This window comes from Filicampus tigris, chromosome 8 (assembly GCF_054856515.1).
Source record: "Filicampus tigris isolate MCC_2025a chromosome 8, RoL_Ftig_1.0, whole genome shotgun sequence".
NCBI classification, from domain to species: domain Eukaryota; kingdom Metazoa; phylum Chordata; class Actinopteri; order Syngnathiformes; family Syngnathidae; genus Filicampus; species Filicampus tigris.
Genome location: NC_141224.1, coordinates 5,482,932 through 5,500,534, shown reverse-complemented (window position 1 = coordinate 5,500,534; position 17,603 = coordinate 5,482,932). Strand labels below are relative to the sequence as shown.

At 40.3% G+C, this 17,603-nt stretch overlaps 3 protein-coding genes across 6 annotated transcripts in view; 1 reads left to right on the top strand and 2 right to left on the bottom strand.

The window, feature by feature from the left end:
* Positions 1-1,929: 1,929 nt before the first annotated feature.
* Positions 1,930-5,431, bottom strand: ube2s (ubiquitin-conjugating enzyme E2S). The gene is made up of 4 exons (XM_086038899.1): positions 5,166-5,431; positions 4,037-4,184; positions 2,613-2,803; positions 1,930-2,501 (listed from the first exon to the last, which is right to left on the bottom strand). Exons 1-4 carry the CDS (start codon positions 5,166-5,168, stop codon positions 2,136-2,138), a joined length of 708 nt encoding a protein of 235 aa, XP_085895025.1. The 5' UTR covers positions 5,169-5,431; the 3' UTR covers positions 1,930-2,135.
* A 1,071-nt stretch (positions 5,432-6,502) lies between these two features.
* On the top strand, positions 6,503-11,368 carry josd2 (Josephin domain containing 2). The gene is made up of 4 exons (XM_086038900.1): positions 6,503-6,961; positions 7,996-8,121; positions 8,565-8,762; positions 9,448-11,368. The coding sequence occupies exons 1-4, from the start codon at positions 6,840-6,842 to the stop codon at positions 9,575-9,577; spliced, it is 576 nt and encodes a 191-aa protein (XP_085895026.1). The 5' UTR covers positions 6,503-6,839; the 3' UTR covers positions 9,578-11,368.
* A 951-nt stretch (positions 11,369-12,319) lies between these two features.
* The window catches only part of ttyh1 (tweety family member 1), a 30,289-nt gene continuing 25,005 nt past the window's right edge, over positions 12,320-17,603 (bottom strand). For 2 of the 4 annotated variants that reach the window (XM_086037911.1, XM_086037914.1), the window contains exons 14-15: positions 14,966-15,044; positions 12,320-13,749 (exon numbers count right to left, since the gene is read on the bottom strand). In XM_086037911.1, coding sequence (XP_085894037.1) covers positions 13,666-13,749; positions 14,966-15,044 — 163 coding nt within the window. In that variant the 3' untranslated portion in view covers positions 12,320-13,665. The remainder of the gene's footprint in view (positions 13,750-14,965; positions 15,045-17,603) is intronic. The other 2 variants (XM_086037912.1, XM_086037913.1) reach the window with 1 other exon arrangement.

Sequence of the window (17,603 nt, the reverse complement as noted above, 5' to 3'; positions counted from 1 at the left end):
CTGAACGCAGCCACATGCACACCTGTGGAACCACATTTTCTCAGTTGTTTAATTAAAGATTTTTTTTCCCCTACCAATCAGGTTTGTCCAGGTTATGTCACATTAATGAAAAGCTTTTGACATGATTTGTCCGGGTCTTGTTTTTTTTTTTTATATCACAAACGTAACTCCAACAAACCTGGCAGGTTTTGAACAGGGGTGTGTAGACTTTTTAACTCATTCATTGCCAGACATTTTCAGACCCTCTTTTACCTTAACATAGGGCTGCTCGATTATGAAAAAATTATTAATTGCGATTATTTGGGTAATGATTGAAATCACGATAATTCAAATGATCATTTATTCTTCGGTGCAAAACAAGAAAATGTTTAAACGTAAAAAAATAGAAAGACACATTTTTTTGACACACTATAATTACCTAAGTTCCGTTTGGGCCAAATAAAATTGATAAAATTAGTTTTTATAAAATAAAAAAAAGGTACAAATGTGTAAATTCAACTATGATTTCCTTGTGTAAACAAACGTAGTGGGTAGGATATAAATGCATATTAATAATCATTTTTTACGGTTACAAATTGACGACAATTTGGGATGGATTTCATGTCAAAATGACAATAACAAATCCATTTAGCAAGAAACATGAAGCAGCCACATTATTTTCTTCAGCGAACCACAAGAAAGAGAGAGAAAAAAAAAAACGATGTGGTGGGTCGGGCCTTTAGTTCGACACCTGCCTTCATTGAAACCTACAAAGTAGCCTGATTACAAAACCAACACAGAGAGAACAAAACAGGCCCCAAAAAGGCCGAAGCCGAGTTTCGAGCCTCACAAACGTGAAGCAGACACGCAAACCACTCACCCATCATGCTGCAGCAGCTCCACTCCCTGAAAAGACAAAGCACCCCCCCCCTCCAAAAAAAAAACAGGAAGCTACACTGTTCATTTCTGTTGCTCATTCAAATAAAGTCAAACTGACCTAAAAAGTCTCACCCCTGTCGTTTTTCCAAAGAATCTTTTCCGTCCAATTTCAAGCGGCCGTGCACTCTGTTAGAGATGGAAAGCCAGGCTGCAGGTGAGGAAACCATTTTGTCGATAAAGTGTCTCATTAGGTCTTTTGTGTCATCCAAAAGAGTGACGCTGGAAAGCTGGAGCGCATATTCTGCTTAGTAGACAAAAAGTCAACCACACACTACAGTGTGTTTATAAAGACACGTTTAAAGGTGAGTGATCTTGAAATGATTGCACGGATAACCATTTTGAAATTGGAGACCATTTACCGTCACAAACCCCTGCTTATCATGTGTTAACATTTTCAAGAGTGTTCAAAGATTGATTTAAGACATTCGAATGCCAATTAAGGCCTTGTTCATGGATCCAATGCCTTTTAAGGCTATTTACTGATAAATATTGCATTTGTGGAATAAGAGTTAATCCGCCCGTTTTTAGCCATCTCCGGGGGCGGCCATTTTGTCACTTCTGTCAACTGAAAATGACATCACAACTGCTCATGGCTCAGGTAACGACCAATCACAGCTCACCTGTTTTCGGAAGCTGAGCACACTGCGATGTCATTTTCAGTCGACAGGGGCGACAAAATGGCCGCCCCCTGAGATGGCTAAAATCGGGTGGATTTTGCAGCTTAACTCATATTCCACAAACGCAATATTAATCACAATGCCTCAACTAGTGGGCCTGCACAGAACATATTCTGGAAAATAATATGTTTGGGTTGACTTGCTCTTTAAGGACGAGCAGGAACCCTGAATTGTCTAATCGTTAACACAAAGAGCATCTTAGTACGTGGGCCTTGAGATCGATAGATTATATTGAATAAAGGTGCAATCAGCTTTCCGTATTAGCTCATTGTGAAGATTCTTGCAATGTGTCTTTTTTGTGTGTCTTAAAAGCGGAGAAAGCCTTTATCGCTCATTAATTTCATTCTGAATTTTATTCTGACAAGTCAAACGCTACAGTACAAAGTGGACAGTCTGGATGGTGGTCGAAAAGGGAAAAAAAAAAAAACTTAAAAAGGAACAAGTTGGATATCTGTATTTACACTTTTACACGCACGCACACACACACACACACACACACCCACGCACACGCCCGCAATCAAACAACCTGAAAATGTTGCATTAAAGTCGCCTCAATGCGCGCTTTTTATCTGCTTTCTTTTTCACGGCTATGTTATTAATGGCGCTACTGCTACTACTGCTGGCGGTCGTGCTGGGTCCGTTGGCGCCGTTCCCAAGAGCGGCGGGCACGGCTGCCGCGCCGGCTCCCGCCCGCTTGCCGAGGTCCCCCGCGTGCTTTTTAGGCTGCGGCCCGTCGTTGGGGTCCTGCGAGGACCCCGAGGAGCCGCCGGGCCCCGCCATGGCGTGGATCTCCGTGAGGAGGCGGGCGCGGGCCTCGTATTCCGTGTAGTCTTCCAGGAGCAGGCGCCCCGCCTCCTCGTTGAGAGCCGACTCCGGGTTGGGGTGGATGAGGAGACACTTGATTGTCTGCGACAGGCGAAACGGGGGGGGGGGGGGGGGGGGGGGGGCACATTTTGGGGCCGATTAGAAAGGGCGCGAGGGGAGAAGCCGAAGAAAATATGGGACGATCAATCTTACGAGCAAGACGTGTCTGAGGCCGAGTTCTGCCTTCCAGTCCCTCTTGAGGACGTTGACACAGATCTCGCCTTTGTGGCCCACGTTGGGGTGGAAAATCTTGGTCAGGAAATACCCCTTGGGCGGAACGGCAGGGAAGTCCTTACCGAGGACAAGGCGCATTCGGAACAGGCCGCCGGCAAACGGGGTTCCCTCTGTCGACGCGTAAACAATTCATCACATGAAGCAGACTGCTGCCAGTCGTACTCAGTAAGCGGAGTCAGCAAACTCTGGAACCAACTTATGGAAGACAATTTTAAGATCAACCTGAGGCCATTTGGAGCCAGTTTAAGTGGATGATATGGGCTCACTCATATTTTTGACTGAACACATTTTGATATGTTTTACATAAGCAGCACTGTGGGGCCGGCTCCTCTGGTGTGCAGACCTTGGCCACAAGGGGGCAGTATAATTCGTCAGTCCATTTCAGAACTGTTTAGCATCTCAAGGGTCGGACTCGCAAGCATATGCGTAAATGTAAATGGAGCTGGTCATTATCAGCCAGGCCAATTATCTACGCCGGTATTTGGCATTTTGACACATATCAGCAACATCTGCCTTTTGAAGAAATCTCTTTAAAAGACCCTCTTAAAATTGGGTAAGCCTCAAGCAATTATTGCTTTAAATTTTCATTTAACTTTCTAAGAGATTCTGCTGAGCCTGGGAACTACCTGCACTTTTTGTTTTTGTTGGAACTTCAAAACAAATCTAAGTGAACCATTAACATTTCAGTTCTACTGAAATTTTGGACAACTTTATTTACTGTAGAAAATTTTCGGGAGCTATTTGTTTAAGGTTTTCATTGAGCTTTCTAAGACATGATGCTGAGCCTGAGAGCACCTTGCACTTTTTGTTAGAATTTCAAAACAAATATGTCTATTGTCTAAGATAAAAAAGAGAAAAAAATATATAACAGGTTGCAAATCTGAAAATATTCTACTTGCACTTCTAAAATTTCAGGTTAGGGGCACCTGTGCTCCTGAACAGGAAGAGTACAGCGTGAAAGAGTGCCCCTAAACTAAACACAAAGCAAAAATATGCTGATTAACTTTAAGGGTGACAGTTTGAATATTTCCATCCTTTACATATCAAAGAAAATGTGCTGCTCGAGAATGTGTGATGACAAACAAAAGATGGTAAGCTTCACTCATTTAGTACTTCGCTACCTCACCATTATGCCGTATAAGGACACATCTAATTGGTTCGGTCACAAATGTTTGTTCAGCGTGATGTCTACTAAGTTCCGTTTGCTTGCAGTTTAATATGGTGCTATTGTTTTTTTTCCCCACAGCTAAGTAATATTTCAATCAAAAAAGGTGGGACCCTAACCATTAACATGCTTAATAGGATGTCAGCAGAAGAAAATGCAGTCTCTCAATAACTCTTACCAGGCCCCTCTATGGCTGTGTGCAGTTCTGTTATGTCTTCATCACTGGGGTAGATCTTGATACCCTCTGGTGGATCTGCGGCTAAGGCTGAAACTTCTTTGTAGACCAAGCGAAGAACATGAGGGGGCAAATTCTCCACATTGGAGTTCTGTTAGAAGACAGAGAAGTTAATCAGACTGGCACAAGACTTAAGAGTACAGTATTGCCCCGCTATATCGTGTATTTTTAAGCAACGGTTTTGGAGTTTTTTTTAAAGCATAATTACACACTTTAATGCCCTCGCATGTGTGAATGGGAACACCGTGGCCAACCACAGCGCTCACTCACTCTCGCCAATGACACGGCGTCGAAACCAGGCCCTGCCTTTTAAAGGCACGCATGTATACAGACATACAGTATTTTCCATACATTTTATGCCGATCATTTCTGTGTGTTTGTTTCCAGATTTTTACCATTTAAATGTGTTTACGGTGTTTGGGAGGGTTAAAACTATCTTTTTCAAAATGTTATGATCTCTGTAGTCGCGGATTTTCACCTATTGTGAATGAGTGTGGAATGTATTCCCGCGATAAACGGGAGTTCACTGTACAGTACTGTAATCCTGCTTCATTACGATCACGCACTAAGAATTAATCAACTGAACTCACTCAATAATTCATCACTATGTAGCGTTTAAAAGCTTAAACAGTTTGTACACATTTTGTCAGTGCATATTTAAAGAAAATACGGACAATATTGTCAATTACAATCTATTTAAAACTTTCTCTGAAACCAAATGGTTAAATACCGAGCTGCTGTCGTTGTTTATAGACTGAAGTAAAACAAGGAAAACGTTTGAATGAGCCTAGTAAAATCAGATTGGGTTTTGAATTGACGTCACATTAGCTACGCTAGCGCAAAATAAATAAATAACTCGCGTGTAATACTTGATGTAAGATATTTCTTCTCACCGATACACGCACCAAGATAAAAAAAAAATCTCGTCAGAATATTTAAATGACATCACTATTCGTGTTAACATGACTGAATCGGAGTAAGGAAGCTCGACGCCTGGCGACAGCTAAACACCGAAACAAGCTAATGGCTAACTGAAGCTAGCCGTACAATCGACCGCTGACGTCCGTTTTACCATTTTCAGGATGAGCTCTTTCAAGGCAGCGGATTTTAGATGACGCGCTGGTGGCTTTCCGCTTATGTGAAACGAAAAAATAAATATTTGGTAATAACTTCTTGGGTTCTCACTAACTGCTGCTCTTTTCTTCTTTTTTCGTTGACACAGGAACAAAAATACGTTGCTCGGTTAACCTGGCACCACAGCCCAATGGTATCGAGGCAGCTGGGTGCGTTGTTTGAATTCAACCAATTGCGATGTATCTGTGTCAACGTCATCAACAGGAGCCCAACCATCCGCTCGGAGGTAGTGATGGTTAGACTCAATACACGATCTGTGACCACTGCACGATATGAGTTGCGCATGCGCAGAAGTTAGACCTGTATTGTTCAGGGTAGGAAAGTCCAAAAAGTTAAGGCCACCCCTATCACAGGGGTTCATTATAACTGACTTTTTGATATGATGGGTTTTGTTCTTCCAGTCAAAATTAAAAAACATTTTGTATATATCCTTCAAAATCTTTGTTTATATCGAGAGACAAGGCAGCATATGTAAGTCGAGACAAACCCTCATCTTTGGTCAGCAAAATCATTCCTCTTAATGACTGTGATGAAATTCGCTTTGGCACTCGGGATCTTAAGTCCTCCCATTTTAAACATTTATTTAATGTCCTACATTTTGACTGATTCACATTCCAGTCCAATAGATGTCAGTAATGCTTGTTAATGTCTGGTTGCAAACCGTTATTCAACTTGAACAAGAAAAATAATATAACCAAGAATATGCACCAGAGGGCGCTCTTACACAGCAGCAAAAATTTGATGATGGCGTAACTCGGAAATAAGTAAAAATTAATTTATTTCTGTCTTTTTTAGGACAGCAACTTACGACAGAACCATGGAAAGTGTGGTTTTGAATATCATGAAACGGTTGAATCATACATAAAATTCTGTAAAAAATAAAAATAAAAATAAATACAAATAAAGACTCAGGTAAAAGTATCATTTGTAAACGTACCAATTCAACTGCTATATTCAAATGCAGGTAAACAAGTACAGACTGAAATGTACTTGAAAGAAAGAATATGGAATAAGAATAAAAAAATAATTTATACAATACGGTTTTGAAACGTTGGCGCAATGGAAAACAAAAGTAACCTTTTTTTTTATAAAGTTACGACTAGAAAGTTCATCTGTTATAAAGTGCAGGTTAGTAAAAGTAAAAGGTCGTCAGAAAAGTACATATATAGGCTACTAAAATTAAATGCATTGTTTTGAATGCTATAAAACACTCGCAGCAGCAACAACAACAACAACAACAACAACAACTACAACAACAACAACAACAACGCGCGAGCAGTGCACTTCCGGGTTCTCGATGGAACTGTCAAGCGCGTAACACCGCCTTCCTGTTTTTGGCTGTGAATCGCTTCGTCAACAACTTATTTCATTCGCTCTCAACAAAACTGTCGACACCCTCGTTGGAGGAAAAACAAGCCAAACACTTGCAGGCAGTTTTTTTTTCATTATAATTTTTTTTACAGTTGTTAGCTCGGCGGGCGGCGAAGTAGCCATGTTAGTTAGCTACCTCGCTAGTTAGCTCGGCGCTGCTGGTGTTGCTGACGCCAACGAGGTTGACTTTAGTTTGGCTGGGTTCCTGTGAAAGTTCACTGTTGTTAATTCTGCGACTATTATGAGTGAAGGGGACGTGTTCCACGAGAAGCAGCGCCTAGAGCTGTGCGCCATCCACGCGCTCAACAACGTGCTGCAGGAGCGGGTGTTTACCAAGGAGACTGCCGACGAGATCTGCAAACGGTGCGTGAAATGATATCCTTATTTTTGTTTCATGATTTGGGCGCGTGTGCAATCCAGTGATCAAAAAACATGATTGTGTCTGCTTCGGTGGGGCAAACAAAGCTGCAAATGAACAGTGCATCGTGTGTGGAACAGGGGCGTTCCTTAGAAATCTTCCTCCAGGTGCGAGATGCCACCGCGCCCCAAAGTTTCATTTGCGTTTGGTACCTCGGCCAATTAGGTTACACAGTGGTAACTTGATTTAATTGTTTGAATCGTTCCAAGCACAACCTTGTAACTCCGTCCATGCCTACTCTACATATCAAATCAAATGTCCCCATTGAAATGCTCTTAATACGTTTTGAGGGGGAATGTTTAGATACAAAGTGGGATAATTTTGTGGAGGAAGTAATGTATATTTTTTTGATTACATTCATCCAACATTTAGATTTCTTCATACAACCTTTTTTTCGCGAAAACATACAACTTTATTCTTGTAGGATTTCAACTTTAATCATGCAGTGTCATTCCTTTTTTAAAATGTTTGTTTTAATGCTTTTTAAGTTGGACTAATTTTGGAATGTAGTCAACAAGCAGTGGACCAAAATATTTACATTCATAACACTCAACATTTTTAACAAACAGTTGTGAGAAAGTTGATTTAACCTGTATAAATCTCAAAGTGTTCAAATGTTTTCCTCAATGACGCACTGCGGAGACTCATGCGGAAACAGCACAAAAGTCATGTGTTGACTAATAAGCTTCTATTTGGGGGGGGGGGGCGGGGGGGACAGTAGTCACGTTATAGACATCAGCACAAAGTGACCCTTAGACCTGTTATTGTGCATCTGCCTTGTTTACCATCCTGGCCATAGAATGTGTGCGGTTGCTTCAGATAAATGCTTCGCGTCGCAATGAATCAGCTGTTTGCGACTGTGGCCGCATCCTGGAGGGAATCTTCGTGGATGAAAATTCACATTCCCAATGACTGAATCAGGACTCGCTCAATGCGTTAAGTGTTGCTGTTTTTTTCCCCCCTCTCTCTCACTCTGTAGACTGGCTCCACAGTGTGTGGTCAACCCACATCGCTCAGTGTTCGGCACGGGCAACTATGACGTCAACGTCATCATGGCGGCGCTACAGAGCAGGGAGCTGGCAGCCGTGTGGTGGGACAAACGCAGGTGACTAAGAAGAATAAAAATGAGGAAAAGTTAAAATTATCCGCTCATGTCACTGACCGACGGAATCCTTGTATATCCAAAACCATTATGATTCCGAAATGTGAAACTGACCAAATTTAGATGGAGAAGTCTTCCGCCCGACAGCAACGATAAATTGCCGATTCGACCTTTTTCCATTTGTTGTTAATCGGCAGCAGAACATCGGTATGTTTTAAGAAATTCAGCCGCTTTGCCCAAAGTCTGGAGGAAAAATAGCTTTTTGTGTAAACAAACATATCAAGCTAAACACTGACTGTGATGCTAACATTTTTTTTCTTTCGTGCACCTCTAATATCTGAATAGTGTTTTTGTTCTACGAAGCAGTTAATTCAACATTTTGGAATGGCTTTTGATTGCAAGATAATGAGAAAGGGAAGGGGAATAATTTTTCTGATTCCCTACAGGACGGTCCAGAGCCTGTGCATCTCCAAAGTTCAGGGTTTTATCTTGAATGTACCTTCGTGCGTCTCGCTCGGCATCCTGTCCCTGCCGCTGCTCAGGCGGCGCCACTGGCTCGCCGTCCGCCAAGTCAACGGGCAGTACTACAACCTGGACTCCAAGCTGAAGAGTCCCGTGTGCATCGGAGGGGAAGCGGAGCTACGGTAGGAGATAAGAAATTTGATGGAATTCATCCACTTCACATTATTTATCTGATACCGTCATTAAAACAAAGTGTTTGGATAAAAGACATCATACTCACCAACGATTTATTTTTAAATGTAGATGGGAAATTGCTGACATCATCGAGGGCCAGTTTGCTGGCTTCGGAATTTAAAATCTCATTGGAGTTGACAATTCTGAGAACTTTCAAAATTGGAACTAACAGGAATTCGGGGAATTTTCAAAATTGAAGGTTTTCTCTTAATGAGGAATTTAAACATCATTGGGAAAACGTGCATAATCCGGACTAAAACAACCAGATTTACACTCAAATTCAGTGGTACTTTGATTTAAAAGTGCCTCACTTAAAAAATTTAAGTTACAACCCGGTTAATTTATTTTAAAAAATGTTTTTGATGTGTAATACTTCCAAAATTCCAGGTGAAAATTTACAGAAAAAAAAATCCTTAAAATTTACTGGAATATGTTCCACCCCTTTGTAACCTTAAATGTAATTGCTTCAAGAAATATTCCCATTCCTAATATGATTGGAATGACTTCAACCAGCACTACTGATTCTGAAGGTTCTGGGCAGATTAGATTGATACGGCAACATTTAGAGGCTACAACTCTGCCTGGCCAAAAAAATGTAACATCCACTAACATGTAGTCCGTGCGCTCTCTCAGAACGTTTCTCAGCGAGCAGCTCTCCCAAGACGTGGCGGAGATGCTCCTGGTGGTGCCGCGGGAGGTGGAGGAGGACGGCTCCTGGTTGAACCCCGACCCCGCCGGTGAGGGGGCGAACAGTACAGCGTGAGAGCAAAACAAAGGACTTTTTTTTTTTTTTTTTTCTTTTAAACACAACTTCATGGCAGGAAAGTCTTCAGGGAACAAACATTTACCGACCACACGCGCCAAAGAGAAGCTCGTTTGGATAGCCTTTGAACATTTATTCCATATGCTTGGTATCCAGTTTAAGGTTCATTTACTAGTGCACTCTTTGTCCTCATCAGTCAGACAAATCAGCGCACTCGTAGAATGACTGTCTTACTAGTAATGTTTTTTTTTTAACTTCTGTATGACATTCCTGCACACTAGTAGGACAACTAAATGTTCGGGAAATCTGCACTCGGTGACATCTGCATGCTACTGGTAGTACCAGTGAATTTTATGTCACTTGTAGTACTAGCAGCTCACAGTTGTCAACTAGTCCACAGTTTTGCCTCATTAAGAAGTAACTCGTAGTGCCACTTTTCTCCTACTAGTATGCTGTTAAACCCTTCTAGTAAACTACTGCGCTGCATTAGTAACCCTACTAAGCGCTACTAGTGGGCACGTGTCAAGCACTTGTAGCCTCCTTAGCAATATTTGATACGCTTGATATTCCGCCTAAGACGTACTAATATGCTGTTTGGCATTCTAGTAGGACAACTACGTTACCAGTGAGGCAAAATTGCGCTAGTTGACAACTGTGTGCTACTAGTACTAATATAGATATTGTCAAATTCCACTTGTTAACATCTAATGCTTCACTATGACCGGTAGTACTAGTAGTGCACACATGGCAACTAGTGCACAGTTTTGCCTCACTAGTAACGCATAGTTGTCCTACTAGTATGCCAACATTGTCCTACTAGTGAAGACAATTTATCTATCTTAAGGCCCATGTCCTAGTTTGTTCTCACGAGTAGGACAACTTTGGCCTATTTGTAGAACATCTACATGTTACTAGTGAGGCAAAGCTGTTCACTAGTTGACGTGTGATGCTAATACTACTTGTGAAGCACTAGATCTTTACTAGTAAAGTGTTTTATTGTGACTATTATTACAACTTGTCAACTAGTGCACAGTTTTCCCCTCATTAGTATAATGTAGTTATCCTACTAGTGTGCCAAAAAGTGGACTCCTAGTACATTGACCTGCAGCTGGATATCAAGGATTTGAATGCTCCAAGGGCTTCCCAATCAACTTGTGCACTTGTGATGTGACGATCCAATGATTGTAACTTTTTTTCTCTGCAGCTAAGCTAACGTGGGAAGCCATTTTGGATGTATTGGCCTGAGCGCTTTAACGGTTTAGCGGTAACAAAGTGCCGGCATGATGTCATCATGTTAATAACAATAACAGCGATAGCACATGATTGGAACCAGGAACGCAGATTACAAAACACTGAGACGGTTTTGTCTTTGTTTCTAGTGAGGCAAAACTGTGCTCAAGTGGACATCTGCACGCCACTAGTACGACTAGTGAAACACTACGTTAACTCGTGCGCTTTTTATTCCACAAGTAGTATCCGTAGCACAGTTGTCAGCTAGTGAACAGTTTTGCCTCCGTAGTTGTCCAACTTGTTTGCCAAAAGTAACCTCCTCCCGAGGACAAAGAGCGTACACTTACTAGTAACATTACAGTAAAACTAGTAACGTTAGAAAACAAAACAAACAGCAATGGATTGATTGACTAAGTCAAATGCCCATTCCTAGTGTCTCCTATTGATCTATGCATATCCAATAAGAGTTGCGTGTCCATCTTGTGACTTACTGACTGACGATCTAAGTTTTTAACGTTGAAATGTATTTATAATAAACTTTGGTTGTTGTTTTAACCTTCAGGCCTGCTTCGATTTTACTTCCTTTTCAGTAACACGTTCAGACAGCGTTAAGTCAATCAGTGCAAACTGACACCAGTTTTTATTAGTATAAAATATACTGTACATTCTTTTTTTGGGGTGCGGGGGGGATGGGCTTCAATTTTTTTTAGTTTGATTGCACAATGTACATGTTGTAAAACGACCTCAGTAGCATCTTTTTTTTATAAACTGTGTTGCTAATACAGTGGGGCTAACTCAAATTACACACAAAATTTAATCAGCGATGGCTTTATGTATCGTGCTAAAAACAAACAAAAAAAGTTGTACTTTTTTTTCTTGACACATTAGGTTTTTGAGATATTTTCATTTTTTGTTTTTAAATTTGACCTATAAAAGCGTGCGCAATACGGATTTTACAATGCATTGCAATTTACTGCTATGACCTTTCAGACAAAAAATCCACCTGTTGCTGAACCTAACCATTAAGAAACATTTGTAAATGTTACTATATTACATAATATTATTACGAAAACCTGATGTGACAAAAAATATTTCTAAGTTTATTTCCATTTCTGACTAAACATTTTAGTCCAAATTTGTTGACCAATTATCTTTCCCCATTGTAATGAATAGAAGTCATATCAGTCGTTCTTTACAGAGGATAAAGAACATGTGTCTAAATATTGCTATATTATCTGTCTACAAGTGTTTTTGTTCAACTATCACTATTCCACTATACTCTGCTAGTTTGTCTTCAGAGTAAGGGACACTAACGTACTGCAGTACACTGCCTCAAATGCCTATCACTATTTTGCTTTGAGATCATAAATATCTGTATATTAATACATGCCTACTTTCACTCCATTAGCATTACCACAACTAATTTGGTTCAAAAACAGGAAGGGAGTTGGACCCCATTGCCCATTACAGAGGGTTAAACGTGAGTTCAATGACTGTCAGACACGTTGAGCGTCAGGTTCTTGTTATATTTTTTATTATTATTATTCATATTAGACTCTTGAGTGTAAAAGGATGCCATTCAAAAGGAGCATTGAGAGTACAAACTCAATTGGAGGGGGTTAACACGGTCGGGTGGGAAGGAGGATTCAATAAAATTTCCAACTTACCGTAATATACACAAAAAAACATCGCAGAGACCCAATGCTGTGCTGTCCAGTGGATATAAAAAGTCTACACACCCCCGTTGCATTGGCAGGTTTTTGTGATCTCCCCAAAAATGAGCGCAAAATAAATCCTTTCAAAACATTCTTTCCACAATTGTGACCGACAACCGGTACAACTCAATTGAACACAAAATGAAATGACAGAAGTAACAAAATGGCCGCCCCTTGAGGTGGCTAAAAACGGGTGGATTTTGCTGCTTAACTCATATTTCATATGAATATTATTGCCTTGTTTCAACTAGTGGGCCTTCATAGAACATATTCTTGAAAAAAATATGTTTGGGTTGACTTCCGCTTTAAGGGTGGGAAAACATTTTTGAAATGATTTATCGTGGTCTAATTTTTTTTCTCCATCGCAAAAACGTTTAAACAGGGGTGTGTAGACTTTCTATATCCACTGTACATTAGTTTTATTGCTATGTACCTGCCGTTGCTGTAGTTCTTTTTAAGGGTTCTTCGTTCAAACAAGGCTCTCGTTATTATTTTCTTTTAAAAGAGAAATGATTATTATTCAGATATAGACAGTGAGATATACTCAATACCATCAGGTAATACACAGAAAATACAGAATTACCACCTATAAAAAGTAATAATAAAAAATATATACCAAGTGAGGGGAAACTGCATAACCATTGACAGAAAAAAAAATGTGCTTTGTTGCTACGTGCCAGTGCTTTTTCTACAACAATTTCATATTTATATATATATATATATAATATGCATATAAAACAACTTTCAAATAAACGGGTGATACATTGAAGAATATAAAACTACATAATGTAGTCACATCAATACCATTCTCCACTTGCCTCACCACTGTTCACAGTTTACAAAGTTTGGACAAACATGGGGAGGGTTTGGTTTCACATATCCTACCGGTGTGTCCACAGTCCTTTTTTACTCCTGCTTTTTTTTTTTGTTGTTGGTTTTTTTTTTGTTTTGTTAAATAAGTGCTTCTAATCATCAGAATTGTCAGAACAATAAAATTCAGTGGTACCGACGTTATACGCAACATTAAGCCTTCGTTTTGTTTCTTTAAGATTAGATTCCCTTCCTTTTAAAGTGTCCATTCATATGAAAACTAAACATTTGTTTTCTTCTTCTATATAATTGCTAAGAAAAGAAAAATAGTTATCAACGTGAATACAGGTTCCTCGAATGGGCGGGGTTAGGGTGTGATTGACTTCCCCCGTAACCAGTCAGCATGCTGGGAGAGTACTGCGGAAAAAGAGCACAGATGTCATTCAAACACGGAAATGGAATCTGTAATTGTATAATTATGTCATAACGGCTGGCAGCCTTTTGCCCAAAAACACAGATTATTCCATTTCACAAACATTTTTGAACCTTTGTACTTGGAAATGAGCTAAAGCAAGACCCCGAATGCACACCATTCTATTTATGCAGGGGTGGGGAACCGATGACCCGTTGGCAAAACTAAAATGTGGGAAAACACTTATTGGTAGTTCATTCCCATTTTTTCAGGAATTGGGAGAGTTAAAAATTGTTTAGTTTTATTTCCCCCCCGTTTTTTTCACATTCACATTTTTTAAAGCAACACTGTGTCACACGTCAGTTTTTGTTGATTACGGCGGCGCCATGTGGACAAAAGCGGTAGTGTTTTGACAAGTCAACCACATTTCCCATGCGTGCCACCTCTCGCTGGCCTGCAAGTTGGACTGAATTACATTTCTATTTCCAGTGGCTGTGTGAAAGATGAATAGCGATGAGGTCATGAAATCTCATTTTGTTCAAACAATACTTTTGTTTTTTTTGTTTGTTTTGGGGCTTCTGCCATGACACCAGTAATAGCGCGTAGACCTTCGAATCGACTTCCGTCCTTATAGCGAAAGGAGGAAGTGAGTATGCCGTAAAGCAATTCAGGACATTTGTATTTTTATTGTGTGCTAGGCTTGCTCCCATCCTCCTCAAAGTTGCTTAGTGTCAGTAAAAACGATACAGACGCCCCCCAGGGCATGACAAAAGTCCCATTCAACAACTTGTAAGTCAATATGTCATCAAAAGAGTTGTGAACATTTTTTTATTAAGGTCGAATTCTTACCCAGTGCTGCTTTAAACCATCCTCTGTTATTTAACCCCCCGCCCCCAAAATGTGCTCAGGCCAAAGAAATAAATGTATTGCTTTGCCATCATCTTGTGGTATCTTGGTGCCAAGAAACTATGTTGAGGTGAACTGAGAAGCTTAATTTAGCCAAATGTAGTGCTTTGCCGCCAAGTACTGTGCAGCAAGTACTCGTGAATATTCGCGGCGAGGCTCAAACCCTGAACAGAGTTCAATTAAGTGCAGTTTTGGGGGAAAAAAAAAAAAAAAAAAAAAGTGAAACGACTCCCGGTCGAACAAAGTTCCCCCAGTCGCGCACTAGAGTGACGAGCATGATGATCAAATGGCACACACAAGAACAGAGGAACTCACAGAGGGGGGTGGGGACTGCCTGTCAGTCAAGGGGAGGCTCTCATAGCCAGGGTTGCCATTGGAGGAAACGTTTGGAGTCCTGCGTAGAGAGAGTAGAAAGAGACAAGGGGAGGAGGAGAGGAGAGGAGGGATGGAGGATGAAGAAGACACGTCGAGAAAGACGGGAGACGGTGGCGGTGGCACAGGAGTCGAGGGCAGGTAAAAAAGGGAAGAGGGAGAATCAGCGGTTAGAGATCAAGCGCACAAAGCACAGCTCTCGCTCTCTCTTTCTCACTTTCAGTAGGCGTGCATCTCCGCTCCTGACTGGAGGTGCACTCATCTGCATGCATTTCGCTTGGCATACTAGTGAATGCGTGATATATATATATTAAAAAAAAAAAACACTCCCTACTCAGCAGAGGAGTGGACTGATTACTGTTCGTGTTAGTGCCACACCTGCGCAATCCAATCACATCCAATGTTAATTCATTATTCATAACTTTGTATCATCTTTAGTTTTAGGCTAAAGTTGACCTTGTTCCTTTCGCTCTCTCTGATGTTGTATTCTCACTTTTATCTATTTTTATTAAATTGCATCGTTCAAACGTTGGGAGTCACTTGGAATTGTCATTTTCAATGAAGGAAGGTCACATTAAATGAGAACAGAAATACAGTCTGGGACAGTGAGTCCCAGTTATCCAATGTCACTTAATTGGTCAGAATTTGTTTTTAATTTCATACAATGTGTCTTTGTTCATCTCTCTATGCCAACGACAGGCAGACAATTAAATGCTCATCCTCTTGACGTCTGAAAGTACAATTACATAAACTGCATATTTCAGTATACTGTATATATTTTTTTTGTAACACTTGTGTTTAATGGTTTTCCGTCAGAAGTAAAATTAGCTATTTGCTTAATAAAGGTTGAAAAATACAAATCTAGACATTGTAAACTCATTCACTGCCAGACATTTTCAGACTCTTTTACCTTAACGTCGAAAAATAATTGAAGAAAATATAAATAAATCCCTGGGATTGAATGGCTGGACTCTGAAAAGACAAGTAAATCCGTCAACGGCAGTGAATGGGTTAATATTGGTGTTTAAAAAAAAAAAAAAAAAATTCCAAGCGACCCCCCATATTTTTGAACGGTAGCGTATATTTTTCAAATTCTCATGGTGCACAACTGCACCGTCACATTGAGAGCTGTTTTGAATTTTACAATGCAATACTAGTCAATGTCATTCGATTGCACAGCTGTACCGAATGTTGTAGCCTGCGGTGAGTCTATTATCATATGATGCCAGCTTCCTGCCTTACTAGGCGGCAAGACTATGGAAAACCATCGGAGGATTTGTTCCATGTCCTTGATATTTTTCTACTAATACACTCTTTGTCCTCACCAGTAAGGCAATTCGGTGCTGTAGTAGAACAAGCAATTTTTTCCCCCACAACTAGTACCACTTCTGGCCTACTAGTAGGACAACCTAAAGGCTACAGGTTTTTGTGACACCTGCCAACGAATTGGACATACGCTGTAAAAAGAATATGTGGTGAACTCCAAATTTCAAGACAACAAGTTTTGATAACATTTTAAGAGGGGCAATTCAACCGCCGGTAAATGTTCTAAGTTTTGCTGTTGTAAAAATATGCTTTCCTGCATTCCACAACAAAGAAATAAAAGTTTACAGAACGGTTGTTTAACCCCAAATTCAAGTACAAACAAATTGCTTGATTTGCTACGATTTGCTTGATTTGCTATTTATTTTCCAATTGTAAATTACTTTGTTAAGCCCAAAAATAACAAGTTGTGTTTTTTACAGTGTAGTAGTGTTACTGGTGTAGTACTAGTAAGGTTAACTTGTTAACTCGCAAGCCAAAAGTGGAACTCATAGTAGAAAAACATGATTACTACAACTAGGCAAAACAGTTCACTTGTTGACAACTGCCGGCTACTAGTGACAAAAATTTGACTGATTGACATCTAACATTTCACTTGTAGTACTGGTAGAATGCAGATGTCTGCTAGTGTATTTTTGACTCACTAGTAACAAAGTTGTCCAACTAGTATGCAGAAATGTCTACAGTAGTGGGGAAAAAACATTACTAGTAAAGACATCCTACTAATATGCTTAATCTTCTTAGCTGTGAGGACAAAAAAGTACTAGTTCTTGGACTTTAACTAGCGAGACAACTACATGAACAGTAGAACAACTAAAGCGCACTATTAGAATTACATTTACATTTTATAATTCTATTAGTTAACATCTAGCGCTTCACGGGTAGTACTAATAGCACGCAGATGTCACAGTAACATTTAGTTGACTTACTAGCGTGCAGAAATGTGTTTCTGAATAGCCTCATTAGTGAGGACAAAGAGTGTACTAGTACATGGACATTCAACTAGATATCAAGGAGATGCAATCAAATGGTTTTCAGTAGTGGGACTGCGCTTAAAATACAGTGTTAGAAGTGTGAGGACTCAGTCATGAAGAGAAAAAAAGCCAGGAGAGATCACAGTGAGGAGAGAAGTGATGACGAGTGATGCGGAGGGTAGAAAAGGTCGGTACCTACTCGGCTTTTCTTGCCAATTTACCCCCCCTGAATCCCCTTCAAAAAATACAGCGGTGGTCTTACTAGGTGGAGACTGTGGCGCCGC

What these genes read in the sequence shown, in the direction of transcription:
- ube2s (XM_086038899.1), bottom strand. An exon ending in CACAGCCATAGAGGGGCCTG is followed by an intron (nt 2,804 to 4,036) that starts GTAAGAGTTATT and finishes ACGCGTCGACAG; the next exon opens with AGGGAACCCCGTTTGCCGGC. An exon ending in GCCTCAGACACGTCTTGCTC is followed by an intron (nt 2,502 to 2,612) that starts GTAAGATTGATC and finishes CGCCTGTCGCAG; the next exon opens with ACAATCAAGTGTCTCCTCAT.
- josd2 (XM_086038900.1), top strand. Translation starts at nt 6,840, where the DNA reads ATGAGTGAAGGGGACGTGTTCCACGAGAAGCAGCGCCTAGAGCTGTGC. An exon ending in GTGTGGTGGGACAAACGCAG is followed by an intron (nt 8,122 to 8,564) that starts GTGACTAAGAAG and finishes GATTCCCTACAG; the next exon opens with GACGGTCCAGAGCCTGTGCA. An exon ending in GGAGGGGAAGCGGAGCTACG is followed by an intron (nt 8,763 to 9,447) that starts GTAGGAGATAAG and finishes GCGCTCTCTCAG; the next exon opens with AACGTTTCTCAGCGAGCAGC.